Source organism: Bos indicus x Bos taurus, chromosome X (assembly GCF_003369695.1).
Source record: "Bos indicus x Bos taurus breed Angus x Brahman F1 hybrid chromosome X, Bos_hybrid_MaternalHap_v2.0, whole genome shotgun sequence".
Classification (NCBI taxonomy): domain Eukaryota; kingdom Metazoa; phylum Chordata; class Mammalia; order Artiodactyla; family Bovidae; genus Bos; species Bos indicus x Bos taurus.
This window is the reverse complement of record NC_040105.1, coordinates 108,634,009-108,657,907: the sequence shown is the minus strand read 5'-3', so window position 1 is coordinate 108,657,907 and position 23,899 is coordinate 108,634,009. Positions and strand designations below refer to the sequence as shown.

The following is a 23,899-nucleotide window of genomic DNA, read 5'->3' as shown; positions in this document are numbered from 1 at the left end:
GTAAAGAATCCATCTGCAATACAGAAGACCTGGGTTCAATGCCTGGGTCAGGAAGATCCCCCAGAGAAGAAAATGGCAACCCGCTCCATATTCTGGTCCGAAAAATCCCACAGACAGAGGAGCCTGGAGGGCTCCAGTCCATGGAGGTGCAAGAGTCAGACCCCACTTAGCAACTAAATCACTACCACCATGTGCCTGGCTGGCTCTGTGTGGCAAATTACTTATGTCAAACTTACGATGGACTCTGTGCCTCTTAAGGACATGAGTTCCAGACTCCACTGGGATTAAAGCCTATTTCATGATGCAGAATCACCATGTCCCAGTGACAAGGAAGCTCGGCAGGCAGAGCCCTAGCAGGCTGCATGTGGTTTTCCTCGTAAATCCCATCTCCCGTGTCAGATGAGTAGTCTGCTGTTGCCGTGGTGAATTGGTATTATACTGTGACCTTGATTCTGAGCAAAAATGTACGTTGCCTTGACCGTGATTACACAAAACTGGTTGTCTAGGAAACAGCACAGTTCCAAGAACAGGAAGGGCTAGATCATTTGGGACTTTGACTGGAAGCCACACAGGGTTACCTTGTATCCAGGGGCATCTCAGCTTTCCTCAGGGGGCCTCTCGTCCTCGTGTTTCTATATGTGACACAGAGAGAGGGAAGGGGGCAGGGAGCAACACAGAGGCAGACAGAAAAGGGGGAGAGCTAGCCTGCCTCTGCCCCCCAGGAAGTTTCAAGCCACTAGAAGCCTCTCCAGCTGTGGATACAAGTGAAGGGGCTTGCAGCGCCCTCTCCCATCTCTGACTGGGATGCTGCTGGAGAGGGGAGTGACGTTCCTCAATGCTTTTGGCCTCCTGCCTATTTGCTATCACTCGACAGAGCTTCAGAGCTGGGAAGGTCACCCCAGGCTCTGGGACATTACTGCTTCCCATCGAGGGTGTCTGGTTCCACCTGTGAGAAGCTCACACACACACACACACACATATACACACACACAGCACACCCAGCACACCCAGGGCAGATGGATGTAGCTGAACTGCACATGGTCTCAGAGATGTCTTCCCAGGGCAGCTGTGAAAGCTGCCTTGACCTAGAAAGAAGCCTTGGAGGAGGGCTGCTACCCACCTGTGGGAACAGATGCCAGTGTGGCAGGGGAGGCAGTTTCCAGCTGGGCACACTGAGTGAGAACCCAGCAGAGGCTGCCCATGGGGGCATGGCCTCCTCCACCCCAGCACCTTCCCCTCTTCCAACCCAACCAAGGAACAGCCCAGGTTAGGAGCACATCCCCCGCCCCTGGGTACACACACGTGCTGATCACGAACCCCCATCAGTGCCCAGGCTGAAAACCTCTCCCTCATCCTTGACTCCTCTTCTTCCTCAACCAGGAGCCCACGCCCCTCTCCAGGCAGTCAGGAATTCCTGTTCTCTCAGCCCCTCCTTGGATCCCCCGGTCCAGCCATCCCTCCCTCTCCACTCTCCCTGACAATGACTCCCGGCCCAGGTCCCATCCTCCATCACCTGACAACTGCACACAGGACAGGTACCATCAATACTTCTCAAATACATAACTGAGGAGGCCTCGCTTTACTGAGATATCCACTTTATGGCTGTAGTCCAGAACCAAACCTGAGACATCTCTGAGGTGTGCCTGTTCTACACTAATTTGACTGGGGGCAAAGAAAAAGAAATGGCAAGACCCTTTAACTTGTACTAAATGCTTCTTTCGAAGGAGTATTAGTTCCTAAAAGATCTCACAAAAGTTAAAGAGTAAAATTCTGAAGAATGCTAAGTTTTCTGAGATATTTGAAGGATTATGTTTAATGGTATCTTCCAACACAGTATCCAATGACTCTTGGCTCTAACAGATGAAGAAATCATTTCACCATCTTCCTCCTGCCCTCTCGGTTCTCCACTTCTGGTTTTGGTTAGATTATTACTTTTACATCGTCAAGGTTTCAAAAATTTGCATTCTGTCCTATAGTAGGACAATGATTAATGCATAATTCCACAATTATGGAATATTAGTTCTGCATATAGATGGATTAAGTGATCAGGATAGTTCCTTCCATCTCCAAGGTCTTGATTTCAGTTTATCTTTTAGTTGGCTAGCCTTTGTTGTTCAGTGGTAATTTCAACTTTCTGCTTTTAGACTTGAAGGAAAAGTTGGACAAATGGAGCATTCTCAGAGCAAACTGCCTGTTCCTCAAAAGTTTAGAAAACTTTCCCCACTGGCATCCAGCATTGAGAATTGATTACGAGATGTCTAAGGCCAGCGTGACTTCTCCCAGGAAGATATTCTTCTCTTGATTGTTCTCTTTTCTAGAAAACCCATTATATATGTACTTCATCTCCTTTGCTGCCTCCCAGACTATCGTCTGCTCTGCAATCTTCTCCTCTCTCGCATTTTATATTGTGTGACTTCTTCAAGCCTTAATGCTATGTCCCCACATCGTCACTATGTATGTGGTCACTTTGGTCACACTGACTTGAATTGCTCTCACTGTGGCTTTCATCTCAGCAATATTTTTATTTTTTCTTTCCATTCTTTTCTGAACTCTGCTACCTTTCTTTCATTTCCTTCTGCTTTCTAATCATCCCTTCTTTGAACTCTACATCTCTTCTTCAAATTTTATCTTGAGAAATCATGTTTTCTGAAACTTCTTTGAGTTTTGGCAGGGGTTGTTTTCTGTTTTTGTCTAGAGTCTCCCTATATTTTTCAGGTATTAATGATTCCCTTTATGATGTGCTTTTCTTCTATTTGCTCCCATTCCTTTCCTCCTCTTATTATTTTTGTAATTGGTGCTGTTTCCATGTTATGAATAGGACTCATGTTGGGCTGTGAATGCCCTGGCTTTTGCCAACATGTCCACATCATCTCCCTGGGTCTCTATAGTGACATTCCATGGCTTCAGTGCTCTGTGTCCTTAATTTTCCTTGATCTAACAAGACCTTCCAGATTGACCCTGGACTTTGGGGCAGTCTGATTCCTCCTCCACTTCTGAGAAGGCATTGCTGGCCCCGTTTGCTCCCTACACCTGTGCAGACATAGCAGTGTTTGGCTGGAGAGCTTCCTAATTTAATGCCTGGGGATGTAGCTGTTCTTCTCTTTGAAGCCAGGCTAGCCTATCATTTTTCTGTGAAACTAGGTGGAGGGGTGGGAACCCAATGTTTGGAAGAATTTCCTTTCTTAGGTCGTATCTACCACAGGCAGCTAAGACTCAGGCAGGAGCACAAAGCACCTGGTTCCACCAGCTCCCTGACTCTGGACTGGGGAGGAGCCCAGGCTGGAAAGGCCTCGCCTATCCAAGCTGAGAGCTTCTCTGTGGGGAAGAATATGGGTGGAGACGACTGTCCGCCTGCCCTGCCCTCTGCCAGCCATCATACTTGTGAGATCACATGCAATGTGTCTGTTAACATCACACTAGGTCACTGGGAGATGTGTCATGGCCAGGAGACAGCCCTCAGCTGGCTGCCTCTCAGGGGCCCCAGGAGGGAGCTGAAGACAAGCACAGAAGGAGATGTCAGCTCTCTAAACACAGCTGGATGTGGAGAATGGGCTCTAGCCCTTTGATGAGCAAGTTGAGACTCTTAGGAAGTTCCAAGTCTGAGCAGTTCCTTAAACTTGGACCCAGGGCATTAGGTGGCAGACTTTCTCAGCCACCCAAAAAGAAGTTAAAGAAAAAGTAGCCAGAAGTAACTGCTGAAAGGCAAAGACAGACTGCAAGTTGCCCAGGAAGACAGAGCAGAGCAAGGTGCAACAAAGAGCCAGCAAGCCTGTGGTCAACCCTGACCTGGGACCCTAAAGAGCAGGGCATTCTGGGAAAACTAGTTGCAGTTCAGCCCAGGGGACATGGTACACTTGACAAGTGCTGTCTCCCCATTATAGATGCCTCACTGTTTTCTCCGGGCTTCCCTCATAGCTCAGTTGGTAAAGAATCTGCCTGCAATGCAGGAGACCCTGGTTCAATTCCTGGGTTGGGAAGATCCACTGGAGAAGGGACAGGCTACCCACTCCAGTATTCTTGGGCTTCCCTTGTGGCTCAGCTGGTAAAGAATCTGCCTGCAATGCGGGAGACCTGGGTTCAATCCCTGGGTTGGGAAGATCCCCTGGAGAAGGGAACGGCTACCCACTCCAGTATTCTGGCCTGGAGAATTTCATGGACTATTCAGTCCATGGGGTCGCAAAGAGTCGGACACAACTGAGCGACTTTCACTTTCCTTTCACTTTCACTGTTTCCTCCACCCCTCTCCACTGCTCCTCTATACGAACCTGCAAACATTGGCCTTCTACCTCAGAAGCACATGTGTGCACTCGGGTCCCCAAGGCCCCCCTCCCCAGCCCTGAGGGCACCTGTCTCCATGGGCACCAGAGGGCAGGACTGAGTGGGAGGATCACTGCAGGGAAACTGCTGGGGCCCAGCCTCTTGGGGACCCAGCGGAGAAGCGTCGCCCTGCAGCTGTGGCAAGATTCTCGGGCGGCCCAAGATGGCAGAATGCACCAGACGTCAAGATAGGCAGTTTACATGAAGATGATGGACACGGTCTCCAGCCTGAAGCCTTCTGAAAGCCAGGGCTTTGGGGCCTGCCAGACGGCCACCAGGACACAGGTTCACAAGGTCCCTCCACGCCACCCTGAGCCCAGATTCCTGCTCACCTGGAAGTCGTTGGCTCCCTGCGGGACCTGGCTGCTGGCTGAGTCCCTGGAGCCCTGCTCTGGTGAACTTGTCCCTTAAAGCCCAGCGTGGCTACTGAGATGTGTCCACAGAGCAAGACTAAGGCCCCCACACCAAGGCCCCTGTGGAGGAGCTGCTCAAGGCCAGTTCTTCAGTGCCCCCAAGGGTCAGATACCAAGTTGCACCCACCCCCAAGCATCCACTCATAGCTGAGTCTCAGGGGCTATTGGCTGAATACTGTCTCCCCCTCTGCACACAGGGACTGGACTGGGACCGAGATGGGCCAGGGGACTGCAGGGGGCACCAGCAGGATCTCCACGGGGCTTAGGGAGGGTGTCCACACGGTGAGCTGCCACCCCTTGCCAGCAGAGCTGTGGACATGGCCCTTCCCACTAGAAAGGGTGTGTCAGGGAGTGGCATGCCACCCAGCAGGCCTCCACCAGCTGCCCCAGGTCCCGGCAGGGCCAGAAGGGGCTATGCCAACGTGGGCTTGGACTGCAAGGCAAATGAAGGGCGGAGGGAGACAGAGAGGGAAATGTGAAAGGCGATGTCAAGGTCTGTAGAGATGTCTCTGGCCACCCCATTTGAGACTTGAGTAAAGTACCCGAAGCTTTGGGGAATGGGGACGGTGGCACACTGGGGACAGGGGCTCCCCCTACAGCCAGTCTGCTTGGCACCCTCAGTTGGCTGGAGTCAGCTGACATCTTCTTCCTCCAGCTCACAGGGAAGATGGAAGCCAGTGGAAGTCTCAAGCTCCAGTCAGCAAAGGTGATGTGGCCTGAGAAATAAGCCCTTCCATGCCCACACTCGCTCACACATATATGTAGCCACACACACACTCACACATGCTCAAACATGTTCACATCAACCCTACACACTCACACTACACAATCACACACACTCACAAAAATTCCACACAGTCACATATACCCACATATGCACCACACAAATGCACACACATACTGAAGCATTGCCTGGAGATTCCAAATCCCAGGGCCTCCCCCAGGGGCTCACAGGCTCCTCGCCACTGGCAATCAGCCCTCCCAGGCAGCAGGAGGCACCAGTTGGACATGCACACTTGTGTGCCCTGCCACTGACCACAGACTGTGGGCTCTGCTCTTGCCATCAGCCTGGCTCCCCCTCAGACTTCAGTTCCAAGAGACAAGAGGTGAAGACCCACCCTTTGTACCTCTGCCTGGTTTGCCCTAGACTTGCCGTTGGGGCATCAGCCCCAGCTTTCCAACTCCGGCCACTCGGCAGGCACCTGCTGTCTGGGATCCTTTCGGCAAGTGTCACTGGGCGGCCTTCGTATCACTGACAGACTTTAGCCATCACATCTCATTGTGGCCAGTGGGAGCACAAAGGGAATTAGCCAAAGGATGCCTGGGGTCCCATCGGCATTCAGAGAGAGCTGGAGATCCAGGCCCAGAGGCTTTGCAGAAAGGAACAAGGTTCTAAATCATGCCACATGATTTAGTGCTGGACAGGCGAGGACACCCCTCTGGCCCCCTCCTTCCCACCACTTCCCAGGTGGCACTAGTGGTAAAGAATCTGCCTGCCAATGCAGGAGGCACGAGATGCAGATTTGGTCCCTGGGTCCGACAGCTTCCCAGTGCCCTTAGTGTCAGGCCAGTTTCCCCCATCCCTGAACATTACCCCTTCAGAGAGCACCCCTGGCCCTCCCCATCACATGACTGGGCCTTCGCCCTTGCAGGTCTCAGTAGGCTGGTCCTGTCTTCTCTTCAAGAGCAAATTTGTTTTCAGGTGGAGGTGGTGTGGGTATGTTTGTGCCCACTCTCCCAGAAACCCTATGAGTGTCCAGGCCCAATTTTCCACTGCTAAGTGCTGTCACTGTTGTTGCACAGTGAGGTTTTCGCATTTTACAATCCCTCAGCTTAAAATACATTTGGTTTTTTTCAAAACTCTATCAGACTAATACTAGCTTTCTCACCAAGGAGGCTAGAGACCTCCGGACATGCCAGTTCCTTGTTTTGGAGCCCCACTCTGCATCCCACCTCTTGAGCGGCCCTGGGTCCCAGGCACTTGGATGCCAGGGGCACCTGCCCCCAGTGAAAAAGAAAACCAGGATCGCCGCCATCCATTTTCAAAAGACAGAGGACTATTCTGTCTCTGTCAACTATAGTTGTGTTCAAAAGACACAACTATCCCAAAATGAGAACAAACATAACCTCAAAATGTTATGGTTCACACCTATCAAATGGAAGAAAAACCCTCACCATGTCTGGGTCTTCAAAGTACCTACCCTACCCTCTCATTGCCATAGGTGCTGAGCAGGAAGCTATTTTGGCCCCCACCCCCCACCCTGCTGGGACCGCACTGCAGTGCTGACTCGGGATACTGGGCCACTGTCACTCCCCCCACCCCCGGCCCCACCCCAGCAGCCCCTCCCCTCCATTGTCCAGAGCAGAGACGAGACTCAGCTGAAACATTCAGCAAATTTTATTGAAGCGCAACACAGATTGAAACCATTGAAGACAGGGAATGACAACACAGGGAACTTCTGATGGCCACTAGAGATCACAGTCCCGCCCCCCCCCCCCCCCCCGCTCCTCCAAGAGTCCCTAACGGGGTGCCCTCCCTTCCGCCACACAGCGGCCCGCCCTCCCCCACCCTCCCCCTACCCTCTCCCTTTCCGAGGGCTTCGCGTGCAGTGTCTTGCCAGGATGGTGGGCACTGGCAATGCCCAGTCCCCTCAGGGCAGCCCCTCCCACTCAGGCCCACATGTCCTATGGCGGGCACAGGACAGTCACACAGCAGGGCATGCTGCACCAAGCCGAGAACACCAAGTCCCAAGGAAGCATGGCATGGCCCAGCAGGGCACAGGTACTGGGGGGCCTCCCGAAGCCACGCTGCGAAGCCCCAATGCAGATCTTCCTTCCTGAGGTCTTGGGGTGGTCACCGGCCAAGCCCTCGTCTGTCCCCTCATTCCCAACGGCTCCTCGGAGTGGGCTGGGGTGTCTCTGCACCACGATGGGGGGAACTGCTCAGAGAAGAACACATGCACATCTCCAGGAGACCAAGCAGAACTTGGCCTGAATCCACAATGGGGAAGCACACACTGAGCTGAGGACCATGTCTTGGCTGGTGCTGAAGCTCAGGGCATGTGGCAGGGCTCAGGGTGGCTGACCAGGTATAGGTGGGGACACCCGGCCTGGGTTCACAGGCACCTCGGGGCTCTGCGAGGGCTGGGAGGGGAGTTGATGACAGCTCAGGGATGTGTTTTGACAGGGAGGGGAGAAAGGCTGGGCCAGGGAGGCGTTCCTTGAGATCTGGGTCACTAGGTGGCCTACAGTGACACATATGGACTTCCCAGGACAGGGACCAGCCTGTCCCAGGGGATGCTGAATAGGGGACCCCTTTTGGGTGGGTGGGGAGGCCCAGGCACCATGACATGGCCCCTAATGTGGGGCCAGGAGGCTGCCTGACCTGGCCTCTCCCTGCTTCCAGGCCAGGGGCCTGGGACCTGCTGAGCCTATTGACCAGAGGAGAACCCCAGGGGGCTCATCTCCACAGCCCCTTCCTCATCTTCGGGCTCCTCTGGGATGGGCTTGAGCCCCTTCTTCGGGGGCTCCTCAGCCTCCTGGTCTCCTACCTGGGGGAGACCCTCTGGCTCCCAGCCAGGACTTCCTGGAACCACCGGGGAAGCCCCACCCACCCAGGCAGTAGGGGGACTCCAAGGGGCCTCTGAGGGTGCTGCTTGACCTAGGCCCAGGGGGCTGGGAGCCCTTCCATCTTCCTGAGTGGTCTCCCCAGGGGCAGAGGCTGCCCTGGCAGCACCACGGGCTTCAGGAGCAGCCTGGGCAACCTCGGCGCTGCTGCCAACTGCCTTACTGGCCTCTTCACGCGTTGGGAGGGCCTCGACACCACCTTCCTTGGAAAAGGCAACCTGGGCAGAGGTATCTCCACTGGCTGGGGAGGCCTCACTTCCACCTGCAGCTGCGCCCTCAGTGATGATCACATGGCCTAGGGCAGCAGCCAGGTCTCCGAGGACCCCATGGGCCTCCTCCTCCACTGGGAGCTGCTCACCCATCGCTGGGTCGGTCTCCCAGGTCTCCGTCTCCCGGATGAGCTGCAGCATCGCCACGAAGCTGGGGGGTCTTCTCTCCATCCGCATCCTCTTCAGCTTGTTCTGCATCAGGTTGTTGGGCCGGGCCCGCATGAGCACCTGCCGGGCACGCAGCTGATCTGCAATGGCTGGGTGCACAGCCCCCTTGCCCAGGGCCAACTGCAGCAGGCCTTCTAGGCGCATCACAAAGGCAAAGAGGCTCTCCTGGGGCCGCTGGGCACACATCATGAACTTCAGCCGAGCGGTCACCCGGGGATCCTTGCTCCCGAACGCCTCCACCAGCGCTGTCAGGCAATCCTGGGCTGTCAGGTTGGGATCTTCCTCCAGAAGGCTGCACAGGAGATCCAGCGCCGGACCCCCCAAGCTCTCCACCAGCCGCCTCCTCCGCTCCATCTCGGTCACATGGCGCCACAGGTACAGCATGTCGTTGGCATGATCCAGCCAGCTCTCAAAGGACTCTTCCCCTTCGTCCGGCTCTTCCATCCCGGAGAAGGTTCTCAGCTCTAGGTAGCCCATATTCTCTAGCACGGGCTCCAAGGCCAGCCACCACTGAGGGGACCGGGCCCGTGGCTCATCCATGGCTCCGGCGATGCCTGCAGCTGCAGCCTCCATGGGAACTCCTGCCTCCCCGGCTGCTCCTGCCAGGCTCAGAGATCCGGCCACACCTGCAACTCCCGTATCACCTGCCGCTCCCTCCTCATCAGATGTTCCTGCTTCATCTTCAGCTCTGGCCTCACTCTCAGCTCCTGCCTCACCGGCTACCCCGGCCTCATCTGCAGTGTCTGCTTCACCTATACCACCTGCCTCATCTGCAGCCCCTTCCTCATCTGCAGTGCCTTCCTCACCTGTACCACCTGCCTCACTGGTAGCTCGTCCCTCGAAGCCAGCTCCTGCCTGCCCTGCAGCTCCTGCCTCCCCTGCGGCTCCCTCCTCATCTGTGGCTCCCTCCTCACAGGCGGGCCCATTCTCACTTGAGGCTCCCGCCTCACCTGTGGGTCCATTCTCACCTGCAGCTCCCTCCATACCTGCAGCTCCTTCCTCACCTGCGTCTATCTCACCTGCAGCTCTCTCCTCACCTGCGTCTCCTATCTCACCTGCAGCTCCCTCCTCACCTGTGGGTCCATTCTCACTTGAGGTTCCCTCCTTTGAGGTTCCCTCCTCACCTGCTGCTCCTACCTCACCTATTCCTCCAACATCACCTGCAGCTCCCTCCTCACCTGCTGCTCCTACCTCACCTGTTCCTCCAACATCTCCTGCAGCTCCCTCCTCACCTGCTGCTACCTCACCTGTTCCTCCAACATCACCTGTGGCTTCCTCCTCACCTGCTGCTCCTACCTCACCTATTCCTCCAACATCACCTGCAGCTCCCTCCTCACCTGCTGCTCCTACCTCACCTGTTCTTCCAACATCACCTGCAGCTCCCTCCTCATCTGCTGCTCTCACCTCACCTGTTCCTCCAACATCACCTGCAGCTCCCTCCTCACCTGCTGCTCCTACCTCACCTGTTCCTCCAACATCTCCTGCAGCTCCCTCCTCACCTGCTGCTCCTACCTCACCTGTTCCTCCAACATCACCTGTGGCTTCCTCCTCACCTGCTGCTCCTACCTCACCTGTTCCTCCAACATCTCCTGCGGCTCCCTCCACACCTGCTGCTCCTACCTCACCTGTTCCTCCTACATCACCTGTGGCTCTTGCCTCACCTACCCTACCAACCACTGCTCGTCTCTGGGGCTGTGCAGGGAAATTGGGTCTATCTTGTGATTCAGCATCAGGGGCCTGGGGCAGGCAGACAACAATCCAGGGTCCCCCTTTGCCTGGTATTTGCCGGGGGATCAAGCTTCGGCTTAAATACTCAGCAAACTCGACCAAAGCAATCTTCGACCCCAGATCCTTTCTGAAGACTTTGCCCAGCACTCGGTATCTGCCCAGGGGGCCCAGGGCAGCCTGCACGGCATCCCTGAATTCTTGGTCTTCACAGTCATCTGGGATGCCCAGGAGGAGCACAGAGCGCTCCTCATTCACGCCCATCCACCTGCACCAGTCTCGAAGCAGCGCCAGTGGCTTCACCATTTTTGAGGACCTGAAGGTGGAGAAAGTGATTAAAGGGGTGTGCACAGACTTTTGAATTGTGGGAATAGGCTTATGTGTGCAAAGGGGAGAGAACAATGTTTGGGCCACACAGCCCACCCCACTGCCCCTCACAGCAGCAGCTTGGAGCACTGCCCCAACCTGTTTTGTTTGTTTGGTTTTAGGAAACTTTTCTGATAAATTAAGTGTATTTACAAAACAAGCCACAAAATTCTGTAAAACAATAAATATATATTTACAAAACAAAACATTTTCTACATTTCTGGCATCAGTTTTAGGAAGTTGCCTTTTTCCCAAGGAATTTTTCAAGTTTTTTAGCGTAATTTTTTCTATCATAGCCCTATATTCTCTTTTTACTGTACATCTGGCCTGTAGTGTTAGCCCTCTTTCATTCCTAATATTGGTGTTTAGCATTCTTTGTATTTTTCCTTGATTCATCTTTCTAGGGCTTTCTCAGTTTTGTTGCCCTTTTAAAAAAAAAAAAAACAAACATATGGCTTGGTTTATCGTGTCCATAATTTGCTTTCTATCACCAACTTCCTTTCTTAGCCCAATTATTACTTCAGTCAACTCATTTTATGCTTCTTTCGCTCTTCTTCTTTTAGCATCTCTATAGGGACTGTTAGGTCACTGATTTTATGTCCTCATTCTTTTCTAACATAAGCATTTAGAGCAATACATTATCCTCCTATTGCTTCTTTAGCTGCCCCCCACTAATTTGGGTAAGTTGTGTTTTTTCATTATTCAGTTTGAAATATTTTCTAAGTCCCTTTGTGATTTTTTTCCTTCAATCCAAGGATTTACCAGTATTTAAAGATATATTATCATTATTAACATCAAATAAAATTCCCCTGTGGTAAGAGAACTTATCATGTAAAATTGCAATACTTTTAAATTTAGGTGTGGTGTATCCCGGTGAATGTACAAAGCACCCTCGTGAAGAACCTGTATTTTGTGTGGAGACCAGGGCCCCGCCCCTCCCACCACTGCAATTCTGGCGACCTGGAACCTCTCCGTTCCTAATACAGTGCGCCAGAGCACCCCCCAGAACCCCCACAAATCCATTTGCAACAGCAAACAGCCTCCACCAGATCACAGCAGCTCCAGCGCCGCCAGTCTCAGCCTCATTCACTGCACATGGCCAGGCGGCTCCTCCTCGCCCCCTTCAACTACACTCCCCTACCCTGCCACTTGGCGGTGCTCTCCTCTAGGCCCTGGAAGCAGGGCGCCACCACATGTTTAGAGATCAGACTTCCCCTCTCACCTCCCCACACCGGAGAGTCCTCCCACAAGCACTATTTCACACTATCTCACCCATGTAGAGACTCCCCCTCTTCCCTCCCCCCACCCCAGAAGGGAGCCAGAGCTCCCTTGCGGCCACCAACGTCCTCTCCCCCCGCCCCGCCCCCCGCAGAGCTGGTACCTCCCCTAACGGTTTCCAAACCGCATCCACGAGTCCACCCCATCCACCCCCTCCCCTCAGCCCCTTCTTTCCACCACAGAGGGCAGACATTAGCCCTTTCCTCATGTTCCCTTCATGTCTCAGCATGGGGGACCCCCTCTCACGTCCTCCCCACTCCCTCAGACAGTAATACTCTCTTCTGGCCCCCAAAGTAGGCCTCACCCGCTCAGCAGGAAGCCCTTCCTTCTGAGACCCCCACAAGTTTAACCATTAGCCACCCCCTCTGCACCCCCAAACCATAACGCCCCCCCCACCAGCCACCCTGGCAGCCAGCGGTCCTCCCCTCAGAACCCCTACACTGAGGAAACCCTTCCCTCAGCCCCTCTGAAGCCTGCCGCTGTCTGTGGCCTCACCCGGATTCCCAATCTAGTATGTGTTGGCCCTCCCCCCACCTCCACTCCTTGCTGGGACAGCTAAGGGACCCCCAGCCGGGACCCCTGGTAACTGCGGAGTCCAGACCCCAGCAAAGTCCCCGCCTGTCTACTTACTTTGTCTGACTCTCGAATCCCACTCAGAAGGGTCTGAAGAACTCGGCTCAGCAGCGCAGCCAGGAACCGTGCAGCACACTATTCCGAGCCCTCTGTGCGAATGCCACCTGGGTTTCCTCCGTGCTCCCGGAAGCCCGAGGAAGATGAGGGGGAAAGGCCTAGGCAGCTGTTTACAAGGAAAATGATTGGACGAGAAACGCACGAGAGGAGGCTCTTTGCTACTGTATCAACAAGCGGTGAGCACTAAGGACTTGATGTTCCAAGGCCTGGCCCCCCGGGAAGCAAAGATGGCTTCCCTGATGGCGCAGATGGTAAAAAACTGCCCGCAATGCGGGAGACCTGGGTTCGATCCCTGGGCTGGGAAGATCCCCTGGAGAAGGACACGACTGAGCGACTTTCATGTCACTTCATTTGCTTTCCACCAATCAAAAGGTCTCCCTGCAAGGCAGCTGAGTTGCAAAAGTAAACTTGCAGATGGAAAACCCATCGCTGGCAAATTGGTTAATTTCTCTTTAAGTGCGTGCTAAGTTGCTTCAGTCGTGTCTGGCTCTTTGCAACCCTATGGACTATAGCCCACCAGGCTCCTGTGTCTGTGGGGATTCTCCAGGCAAGAATACTGCAAATCTTCCCGACCCAGGGATCGAACCTGCACCTCTTAGTCTCCTGCATTGGCAGGCAGGTTCTTTACCACTAGTGCCACCTAGGAAGCCTGTTATAGTTCATCTTATACTGTGACTGATAATTTCATAATGCTGTTCTGTATATTACTGGTTTTTGTCTAGTTTTATCAACTAGCCATCTTCTCTCATGGCAGAAAGAGGATGAGGGAACTCTCTGGTGTCCCTTTTATAAAGTCACTAATCTCTTTCGTTAGGGTTCCACCCTCGTGGGCTAATCACTTCCCAAGGCCCCACTTCCAAATCTCATTGCTTTGGGGGTTAGAATTTAATAGGTGAATTGGCGGGGCGTTTACAAACATTCAATACATAGCACTGTCTTTCCATCTATTTTTGTCCCTATGTTCCCTTTTTTCCTGCCTGAGGTAATAATTTCATAAAGGCTTTTAGCTTTCTCTCTTTTTATTTATTTATTTTAATTGGAAGATAATTACTTTGCAGTGTTATGATGATTTTTGCCATGCATAAATATGAATTGGCCATAGGTATACATGTGTCCCCTCCATTCTGAAATCTGCTCCCACGTCCCTCCCCCTATCCCTCCAGGCTGTCACCTTTCTCTTGAATCAGCATTAAACTGAGTGGACTTAACACTGATGCTGATCTTGCATTCACACTCTGAGACATTTCTCTTTCTCTAGCTCCTCCATCACTTTTTCACACTTCTGCCATATTATTGTTCACATCATTGACACAGCCAACTTCGCATGTTCTGTGATTTTGTCCTAATGCTTTAGAATCATCCAGTGGTTGAATGAGTCATGTTATAAGAACAAGTGACATCTACCACCTTTCACCTTGCTCCCTCTCTCCATTATTTTCACTTTTGTTTCCATTGTTATCGCTTGGGACTTCTTCTCAGTACTGGCTACATTGCCACTGCTTTTATGATTGAGTCTGGGCATCCTGGGCTTGAAATACAGATACTGTACTCCATATAGTACTGTACAGTAAAGTACACTAAAGTACATCCACTTGTAGAGGGTGCTCACACATGACAATTTACACCAGAAAGGTGAGCTAACTTACATGATTGAACATGTGAATATACATTCACATCTTTGAGAGTTCCCCACTTGAATGCTCTTCTGTAGGGGACTTATTGGATATCTTTAATTTTTCACTGCCTGATTGTGGTTAACATTGTACCACTTCACATAAATGTACGGACATTTCTACAATATAATTTACAATATTGTGATGTTTTCTGCCATGCATAAATATGAATCGGCCATAGGTGTCCCCTTCATCCTGAGCCCTCATTCCTGCTCTACCCCATCTTTTATGATATAGTTACCATATATATTATATCTACATGGATTGTAAAGCTTACAATATACTTGCTATTACAACTTTTAATAGCCATATGTATAATAAAGAAATTAAGAGCAAACAAGTATTTTTTAATGTTTAAATGCCTGTTGTTGCTGTTTAGTCACTAAGTCGTTTCCGACTCTTGGCGACCCCATGGCTTGCAGCATGCCAGGCTCCTCTGTCCTCCACTATCTCCCGGAGTTTGCTCAAATTCATGTCCATGTTTAAATGTTTACACCCATATTTACCATTTCTGGTGTTCCTCATCTCTACCCAAATACCAAGATTTCCCTCTACTATCATATTTCTTCATGTGGAAAGATATTCTTTAGCATTCTTTTAGTACAGATCTATTGGTGAATTTTCTTAGCTTTCGTCTGTCTCAAAAGGTACTTATTTCACCTTCATTCTTTTTTTTTCCACTTTCCTTTTAATTTTTTATTGAAGTATAGCTGATTTACAATGTTGTGCCAATCTCTGCTGTCCAGCAAAGTGACTCAGTTATACACTTATATACATTCTTTTTTATATTCTTTTCCATTATGATCTATCACAGGATATTGAGTATAGTTCTCTGTGCTCCACAGTAAGACCTTGGTTTTTTGTAATTAATTTATGTATTTTAATTGGAGGCTAATTACTTTACAATATTCTGGTGATTTTTGCCATACATCGACATAAATTAGCCATGGGTGTACATGTGTTCCCCATCCCGAACCCCTCTCCTACCTCCCTCCCCATCCCATCCTTCTGGATTGTCCCAATGCACTGGCTTTGAGTGCCCTGTTTTATGCATCAAACTTGGACTGGTCATCTATTTCACATATGGTATGTGCTCAGTTGCTAAGTTGTGTCTGACTCTGTTACCCCGTGGACTGTCCCCCACCAGGCTCAGACTTTGTCCATGGGATTTCCTAGGCAAGAATACTGGAGTGGGTTGCCATTTCCTTTATCACATATGGTAATATCACATATGTAATATCACATATGGTAATATCACATAACACATATGGTAATGTACATGTTTCAATGCTATCCTCTCAAATCATCCCACCCCTGCTTTCTCCCACTGAGTCCAAAAAGAACAGAGTCTGTTTTTTATATCTGTGTCTCTTTTGCTGTCTTGCGTATAGGGTCATCGTTACTGTCTTTCTAAATTCCATCAGTTCAGTTCAGTCACTCAGTCATGTCCAACTCTGCAACCCCATGGACTGCATAAATTCCATATATATGCATTAATATACTGTATTGGTGTTTTTCTTTCTGGCTTACTTCACTCTGTATAATAGGCTCCAGTTTCATCCACCTCATCAGAACTGATTCAAATGTGTTCTTTTTAATAGCTGAGTAACATTCCATTGTGTATATGTACCATAGCTCTCTTATCCATTCGTCTGCCAATGGCCATCTAGGTTGCTTCCATGTCCCTGCTATTGTAAACAGTGCTGCAATGAACATTGGGGTACGCGTGTCCCTTTCAATTCTGGTTTCCTCGGTGTGTATGCCCAGCGGTGGGATTGCTGGGTCATACAGCAGTTATATATCCAGTTTGTTTGTTTTTGTAAATTAATTTATTTATTTTAATTGGAGGCTAATTACTTTACAATATTGTGGTGGATTTTGCCATACATTCACATGAATCAGCCATGGGTGTACATGCACCCCCCCAATTCTGAACTCCCCCTCCCACCTCCCTCTCCATCCCATCTCTCAGGGTCATCCCAGTGCACCAGCCCTGAGCACCCTGTCTCATGCATCAAGCCTGGACTGGCGATCTATTTCACATATGGTAATATACGTGTTTCAATGCTATTCTCTCAAATCATCCCACCCTCTCCTTCTCCCACAGAGTCCAAAAGTCTGTTCTTTACATCTGTGTCTCTTTTGCTGTCTTGCATACAGGGTTATCATTACCATCTTTCTAAACTCCGTATATATGCATTAATATACTGTATTGGTATTTTTCTTTCTGACTTACTTCACTCTGTATAATAGGCTCCAGTTTCATCCACCTCATTAGAACTGATTCACATGCACTTTTTTTACTATCTGAGTAATATTCCATTGTGTATATGTACCACAGCTTTCTTATCCATTCGTCTGCTGATGGACACCTAGGTTGCTTCCACTGCCTGGCTATTGTAAACAGTGCTGCAATGAACACTGGGGTACACGTGTCTCTTTCAATTCTGGTTTCCTCCGTGTGTATGCCCAACAGCGGGATTGCTGGGTTGTATGGCAATTCTATTTCCAGTTTTTTAAGGAATCTCCACACTGTTCTCCATAGGGGCTGTACTAGATTGCATTCCCACCAACAGTGTAAGGGTTCCCTTTTCTCCTTGTTGTTTATGCATTCTAAATGTAATGGCTTGCCATCAGGTTTGGGCTTTGTCTGTCACTCCCTTAGTGTCTGGAGTTGGGAGGACACCACTCAAGGCTCCACACACCTCCCAGGCCACCTCCCACCACTGGCTTGGGCCCTCCCTCCTTCCTGAGGCTTGGCTTCGCCCTGGACTTTTCCAGGCCCCTTCCCCGCTAGGATCCCTGGGACTCACTGCAGAGTAGCTGAATCAGGGCTTGCTGCCTTCAGGGCACTGTCTCTGCCTGCACCCGCCCCACCCTCACTCCTGCCACAATAAGGAGAGGTGGATGGAGGAAAGACAGAGTAGGACGGGCCTGGGTGGATTGCTGCTGGAGCTGCCGGGTGCATCCACAGATTTCTGTTACATGACTTTCTCTAGGCTGGGCATGTGTTTGAAATTCTTCATTAAAAAAAACTGGGAGACCTTCTGGAGAAGGCATCTAGAGGCATTCATGATGGTGCCTACAATACAGCTTCTAACAAAACCAGGCTGTCCCGAACCCCTGGTAATAGAATTGTTTATCTTTATACCAAGAAGGTTGGGAAAGCACCAAAATCCACGTGTGGTGTGTGCCCAGGCAGACTTAGGGGCGTTCGTGCTGTGAGACCTAAGTTCTCATGAAGTTGTCTAAAATGAAGAAACATGTCAGCCGAGCCTATGGTGGGTCCATGCATGCTAAATGTGTCCGTGACAGAATCAAGCACACTTTCCTTATTGAGTAGAAGATTGTTGTGGAAGTGTTGAAAGCACAAGAACAGAGTCAGAAAGCTAAATAGGACATTAAGGAAGTCTCTTCTATTGTTGGATTGCTCCCCACCCTGAAAAGTTTTTTTAAAAAATGAATGGTTATTAAATTCTATCAAAATCTCTTTTTTTGTTTTTTGCATTTGGCAAAATAATGATCACATAGTCTTTCTCCTTTATTTTATTAATATGGCTGATTTTATTGATTGATTTCCTACTTTCTCTAAACTTAAATGATCTCAAATGGTTTATGGATTCTATTTGCTAATATTTTATTTAGAATTTTTGCATTTGTGTTTATAAGAGAGATTGGCTCATAATTTTCCTTCCTTGTAGTACCTCTTTGTGGGCCTGAGTTTTCTTTGCAGAAAGATTTTTTTAATACAATTGCTATAATACAAGATGTTCTATTTCAAAAAAATTCTAAATAAAAAATGAAGCATTTTTGAGTAAGAAAAAAATAAAAAAGCCTCAAAAAAACAAAAACTGGGAAACTTCTAGAAGGAAATGAATCTCCTGATACATACTGAGGACACTCAGCCATTCCACAGTGTGGCGGATGTGGGGTGCACTCCAACAGGCTCCCACCCCACCTCAGGCTTTCACTCCCTCCTTCTGTGAAGGTTGGATGCCAAGGCTCTCTAAGAATTGCCCAAAACCACAAAAGCTGCCTTCCCCAAGGTTGCACTTAGCACACATCGCATTACTAGTTGCTAATTTGGGATACAAACGTCCAGCCCCTTGTGTCAACTGCCTCAATCCATTCCCTAGTGGATGAATTTCCTACAGATGCAGCAATAAATAACCACAAATCAGGTGGCTTAAAACAAGAGGAATTTATTCTCCTGGCTCTTGAGGCCAGAAGCCCCAAATCAAGGTGCCAGTAGGGCCGTGCTCCCTCAAAAGGCTCCAGGTTCCTTGCCTCTTTCATTTTGTGGGGCTCCAGGCATCCCTTGGCTTGTGGTCACGTCCCTCCAGTCTCTGTGTTTGCCTTCATGTGGCTTCTCTTCTGTGTGTGTCTCTCTCTCCTCTTCTGTCCCTTTAAGGACACTTGTCATTGGATTTAGGGCTCACCTGATTTCATGCAAAGATGGGCTCGATAAAGGACAGAAATGGTATGGACCTAACAGAAGCAGAAGATATTAAGAAGAGGTGGCAAGAACACACAGAAGAACTGTACAAAAAAGATCCTCACGACCAAGATAATCACGATGGTGTGATCACTCACCTAGAGCCAGATATCCTGGAATGTGAAGTCAAGTGGGCCTTAGGAAGCATCACTACAAACAAAGCTAGTGGAGGTAATGGAATTCCAGTTGAGCTATTTCAAATCCTGAAAGATGATGCTGTGAAAGTGCTGCACTCAATATGCCAGCAAATTTGGAAAACTCAGTAGTGGCCACAGGACCGGAAAAGGTCAGTTTTCATTCCAATCCCAAAGAAAGGCAATGCCAAAGAATGCTCAAACTACTGCACAATTGCACTTATCTCACACGCTAGTAAAGTAATGCTCAAAATTCTCCAAGCCAGGCTTCAGCAATATGTGAACTTCCAGATGTTCAAGCTGGTTTTAGAAAAGGCAAAGGAACCAGAGATCAAATTGCCAACATCCACTGGATCATGGAAAAAGCAAGAGAGTTCCAGAAAAACATCTATTTCTGCTTTATTGACTACGCCAAAGCCTTTGACTGTGTGGATCACAATAAACTGTGGAAAATTTTGAAAGAGATGTGAACACCAAACCACCTGACCTGCCTCTTGAGAAACCTATATGCAGGTCAGGAAGCACCTGTTAGAACTGGACATGGAACAACAGACTGGTTCCAAATAGGAAAAGGAGTCCATCAGGGCTGTATATTGTCACCCTGCTTATTTAACTTATATGCAGAGTACATCATGAGAAATGCTGGGCTGGAAGAAGCACAGGCTGGAATCAAGATTGCCGGGAGAAATATCAATAACCTCAGATATGCAGATGACACCTCCCTTATGGCAGAAAGTGAAGAGGAACTAACAAGCCTCTTGATGAAAGTGAAAGTGGAGAGTGAAAAAGTTGGCTTAAAGCTCAACATTCAGAAAAGGAAGATCATGGCATCTGGTCCCATCACTTCATGGCAAATAGATGGAGAAACAGTAGAAACAGTGTCAGACTTTATTTTTCTGGGCTCCAAAATCACTGCAGATGGTGATTGCAGCCATGAAATTAAAAGACGCTTACTCCTTGGAAGGAAAGTTATGACCAACCTAGATAGCATATTCAAAAGCAGAGACATTACTTTGCCAACAAAGGTCCATCTAGTCAAGGCTACTACTGTTTTTCCAGTAGTCATGTATGGATGTGAGAGTTGGACGTGGAGAAAGCTGAGCGCCGAAGAATGGATGCTTCTGAACTGTGGTGTTGGAGAAGACTCTTGAGAGTCCCTTGGACTGCAAGGAGATCCAACTAGTCCATTCTAAAGGAGATCAGTCCTGGGTGTTCTTTGGAAGGAATGGTGCTAAAGCTGAAACTCCAGTACTTTGGCCACCTCATGTGAAGAGTTGACTCGTTGGAAAAGACTCTGATGCTGGGAGGGATTGGGGGCAGGAGGAAAAGGGGACGACAGAGGATGAGATGGCTGGATGGCATCACCGACTCAATGGACGTGAGTTTGAGTGAACTCTGGTTGTTGGTGATGGACGGGGAGGCCTGATGTGCTGCAATTCATGGGGTCGCAAAGAGTCGGGCACAACTGAGCGACTGAACTGAACTGAATCATCCAGAATGATCTCATGTTGAGGATTCTTAATTTCATCACATCTGCACAAGACCCATTTCCCGGAAAACTCACATTCACAGATTCTGGAAGTTAGGGCGTGCACATATCTTTTAAGGGGCTACCGTTCACCCCATTATACCTCTAAAGCCCAGGTCCAGGCTTATCTAGCCAGACTCCTGGTGAGAAGACAAGAATTGGCATCAGAACCTGCAACCAGGGGCCACAGGGGATCTCCCTGCCTCTGATCCAGGGATGGGGCCCTGAAGCTATGCTGCATTTGGCCTCCTGAGAACCCTGCTCCCTGAGGCCAGAAGCACCCAAGTCAGGGGTCCCAGCTTTCCTCCTAAACCCAGGGTCAGGCAGCTGCTGTCCTGGGAGCAAAAGCATGGGGAGGGCTTCTCTGTGCAGTCCTGTGCTCTGCTTGTGGAAGGAAGGGTCCCCACCTCATGCTTAATTCCCAATGACCAGGGCCGGGAGAAACAGAACAGGCAGTCCTGGTGCTTTTTGTTGTGGATTTTCTTCCACAGCCTTTTTCCTATTCTTAACTTTGGGAGGAACTCATCATGCCCAAGGGCAGTCATGTGCATTCAGCCCTGGATTCCAACCCCAGTCCTGCGGGAAAATGCAGATTCCAAGGCCCTGGGGGGACCCAAGGGAAGACCAAAGCACGCAGTAGCTCTTCACTACTCCTCCGTCTGTCTGTCCACTGGTCTCCCCAAATCCCCTCTCACTGCCCCCCACTTTCTTAGCTTCACCCTTCTGCCTCAAATGGGCTGGCCCTATACTGAGGTGCTGTGTCTGAGCCACTTGATGCTGACTGCCCCCCCAGGGATTCTGTGAGCCCTAGATGAATGGACGGATGGACAGACAGACGAAAAGTAAAGCCCTGCAGTCTTGAGACATGGGAGGTGCGCGGCTAACACTGCCCCTCCCCTGCCCCCTGGGGGATGGTCTTGGACTGACTGCGACCCCCAAGTTCTCTAAGCAGCCCAGACTGAAAGCGGAAGTGCCCCGGGGGACACAGGGAGCCAAAACAGACCCCCCGCGGGGCGCGCCGAGGGTGGATGCGGGGCCGGGCCTCCCTCCTGCTGTGCTGCGCATGCTCCTTGCCCCCCACCACGCCCCATCCCACGCCGAGCCGCCCCAGCCCTGCTAGTGCCCCGGCCCCAGCAAGTTGGAGCTGAACAGACGGACTACTGTGCAGGACGCGCCTCCTGCATGGCACCCAAGGGTAAAGTCAAGCCCCGTCGCCCCCTGAGGGTGGTGCCCTGGAGGGCTGCTCAGAGGTGGTGGCCTTGGCCTCGAACTTTCTCCGAGGCAGGGACGGGGGCGCGGTGCGGGGAGGAACGGAAGGACGGCTCAGAAGCCCGCGAGTCAGGTCTCAGCAGGTGGTTAGGGACTCCCTGGGAGGTGGCGAGCGCGGAGAGCTGCCGAAAAAGCCCTCGGGGCTTCCCTCCCCTTTCCTCTCGGTTTCTCTCCTCCGACTGCGGTTCGCGGCTGACTCTAGGGCTGCTCGGAGAGCGTCGCGACCGAGTAAGTTTGGATTTTGCCCCTCTGCGTCAGGTCGCGGCACTCCCGCCCAGGGACACCCCAGCCAACTGTCCGCGAACGTGAGCCCCTGAGGTCCCTGGACCGGCCCCCTTTGGTTCTCGGTGGGTGGGGCGTTGTGTTCCTGGGTGGTGAGGGATGTTAGCGGGGCCAAGCACACGCCGAGAAGGTGTGAGAAGAGGAAGCCAGGGGCCGAGCGGCAAAGCATGCCGGGCTCTGGACAGAGGTAGCAGTGCCAGCCCTCCGGCCCCCAGACAACAGCCAAGCACTCCCGGGGGCCAGGCTGCAGCGGGCACTGCAGATCCAGCCTTGGGGAACAAAACCCGCAAATCCCTGCTGTGGACTGGGTGGGGGGGAGGGATCCGATTCTAGTGGCAAGAAATGGGCAAGAAAGAGTCGACGTTTGGAATTAAGAACCACAGAGTCAGTGTATGGCCAAAACCACTACAGCATTGCAAAGTAATTAGCCTCCAATTAAATGAGTTAATTTTAAAAATAAGCAAACAGAAAAGAATCACAGAGTATGTTAACCAGTGCTAAGTGCTGCGAGGCAGAAATAGAGAAGAGAGGTCAGGTGCGGGTTTAAGCAGTGTGGTTAGAAGGCAACCTTTTGGAAAAACTGAACGGAGGTGAAAGATCATTGGGGCCAGAGGCAACAGCCAGTGCAAAGGCAAGAGCCACTCTGGGCTAGTGTGGAGCAGAAGAGGGCAAGGTCCGGAAGCTTCTCCACATGAGTGAGATAGGCACTCCATGAAGGGCTGGGAACAGGTAGCATCTCTCTGTTCCCCACCCCCACCCACGCAAAGAGCAGAGCCTGGAGACCCGGGTTGCGAGGTTGCTCCCAGAGGCCTTTGCTGGCCCCGAGCAGTTCTCAGACTGGTCCTCAGGCCTTTCCCCTGGGTGGCTGGCAGGTGACACGATCTCCGGGAAGGCTGCCTGGCACTGAGCATTTGGGGTCTGGAATTACTAAAGCCCAGAGGAAGTTCCAGCAGGGCAGAAGGCAGCCAACCCTTGTGGCCCCGTGCGTTCCTCTCGGTGGATGACAAAGCCCCAATTCCCTGACCCGCCCTCAGTGGGACTGCTGCATGCCTTCCCTGGTGTTTGTTTCCGTTTTCTTTTTCTGGGGAAATAGCCCCATCTCGTGGTCTTCAGAAGACATCAGCACTGAAGCCCTCTGCTTCTCCCTCTGGTGCCCACGTTTCCACCTGTCTCCATCCCGCGGCCCCCAGCCAGGCTCAGCCAGTGACGGGGAGTCTGCCTCCCCTCTGTGGGGTGGACCAGCCTGGAAGGGGCTGCCGGGTTCCCCAGACTCTTGGGACCTTCCCAGCTCCTTGCCCCAAGTGCTGCTATCTGAGAGGCCCTCACCTGCATACCTGGTGTCCTATCTCTGGGAAACCCGAGCCCCGGGGCCTAGAATCATCCTTCAGCTTCTCCCCTACTCTGGAGAGGCCAAAGTGTCTCGGGAGAAGCCACCCTCCAGTTCTACAAGCTCCTTCCATATCTTTTCTTCCATTCCTGCTTGAGAAGGTCACACTGTTCCTACCCGGGGCTTTTAGGGCATTAGGGTCTGTGAAAAGGACTTTTCCTGTAGTTCAAACGGTAAAGAATCTGCCTGCGATGCAGGAGACCCTGGTTTGATCCCTGGGTCAGGAAGATCCTCTGGAGAAGGGAGTGGCAATCCACTCCAGTGTTCTTGCCTGGAGA

At 51.0% G+C, this 23,899-nt stretch overlaps 1 protein-coding gene and 1 pseudogene across 1 annotated transcript; one reads left to right on the top strand and one right to left on the bottom strand.

Annotated features, from left to right (window-relative positions):
* Positions 1-8,161: 8,161 nt before the first annotated feature.
* On the bottom strand, positions 8,162-10,825 carry PNMA6E (PNMA family member 6E). The gene is made up of 3 exons (XM_027535445.1): positions 10,670-10,825; positions 10,420-10,425; positions 8,162-9,229 (listed from the first exon to the last, which is right to left on the bottom strand). The coding sequence occupies exons 1-3, from the start codon at positions 10,823-10,825 to the stop codon at positions 8,162-8,164; spliced, it is 1,230 nt and encodes a 409-aa protein (XP_027391246.1).
* Positions 10,826-12,974: 2,149 nt separating this feature from the next.
* On the top strand, positions 12,975-17,923 carry LOC113887909 (annotated as a pseudogene).
* The last annotated feature ends 5,976 nt before the right edge of the window (positions 17,924-23,899 follow it).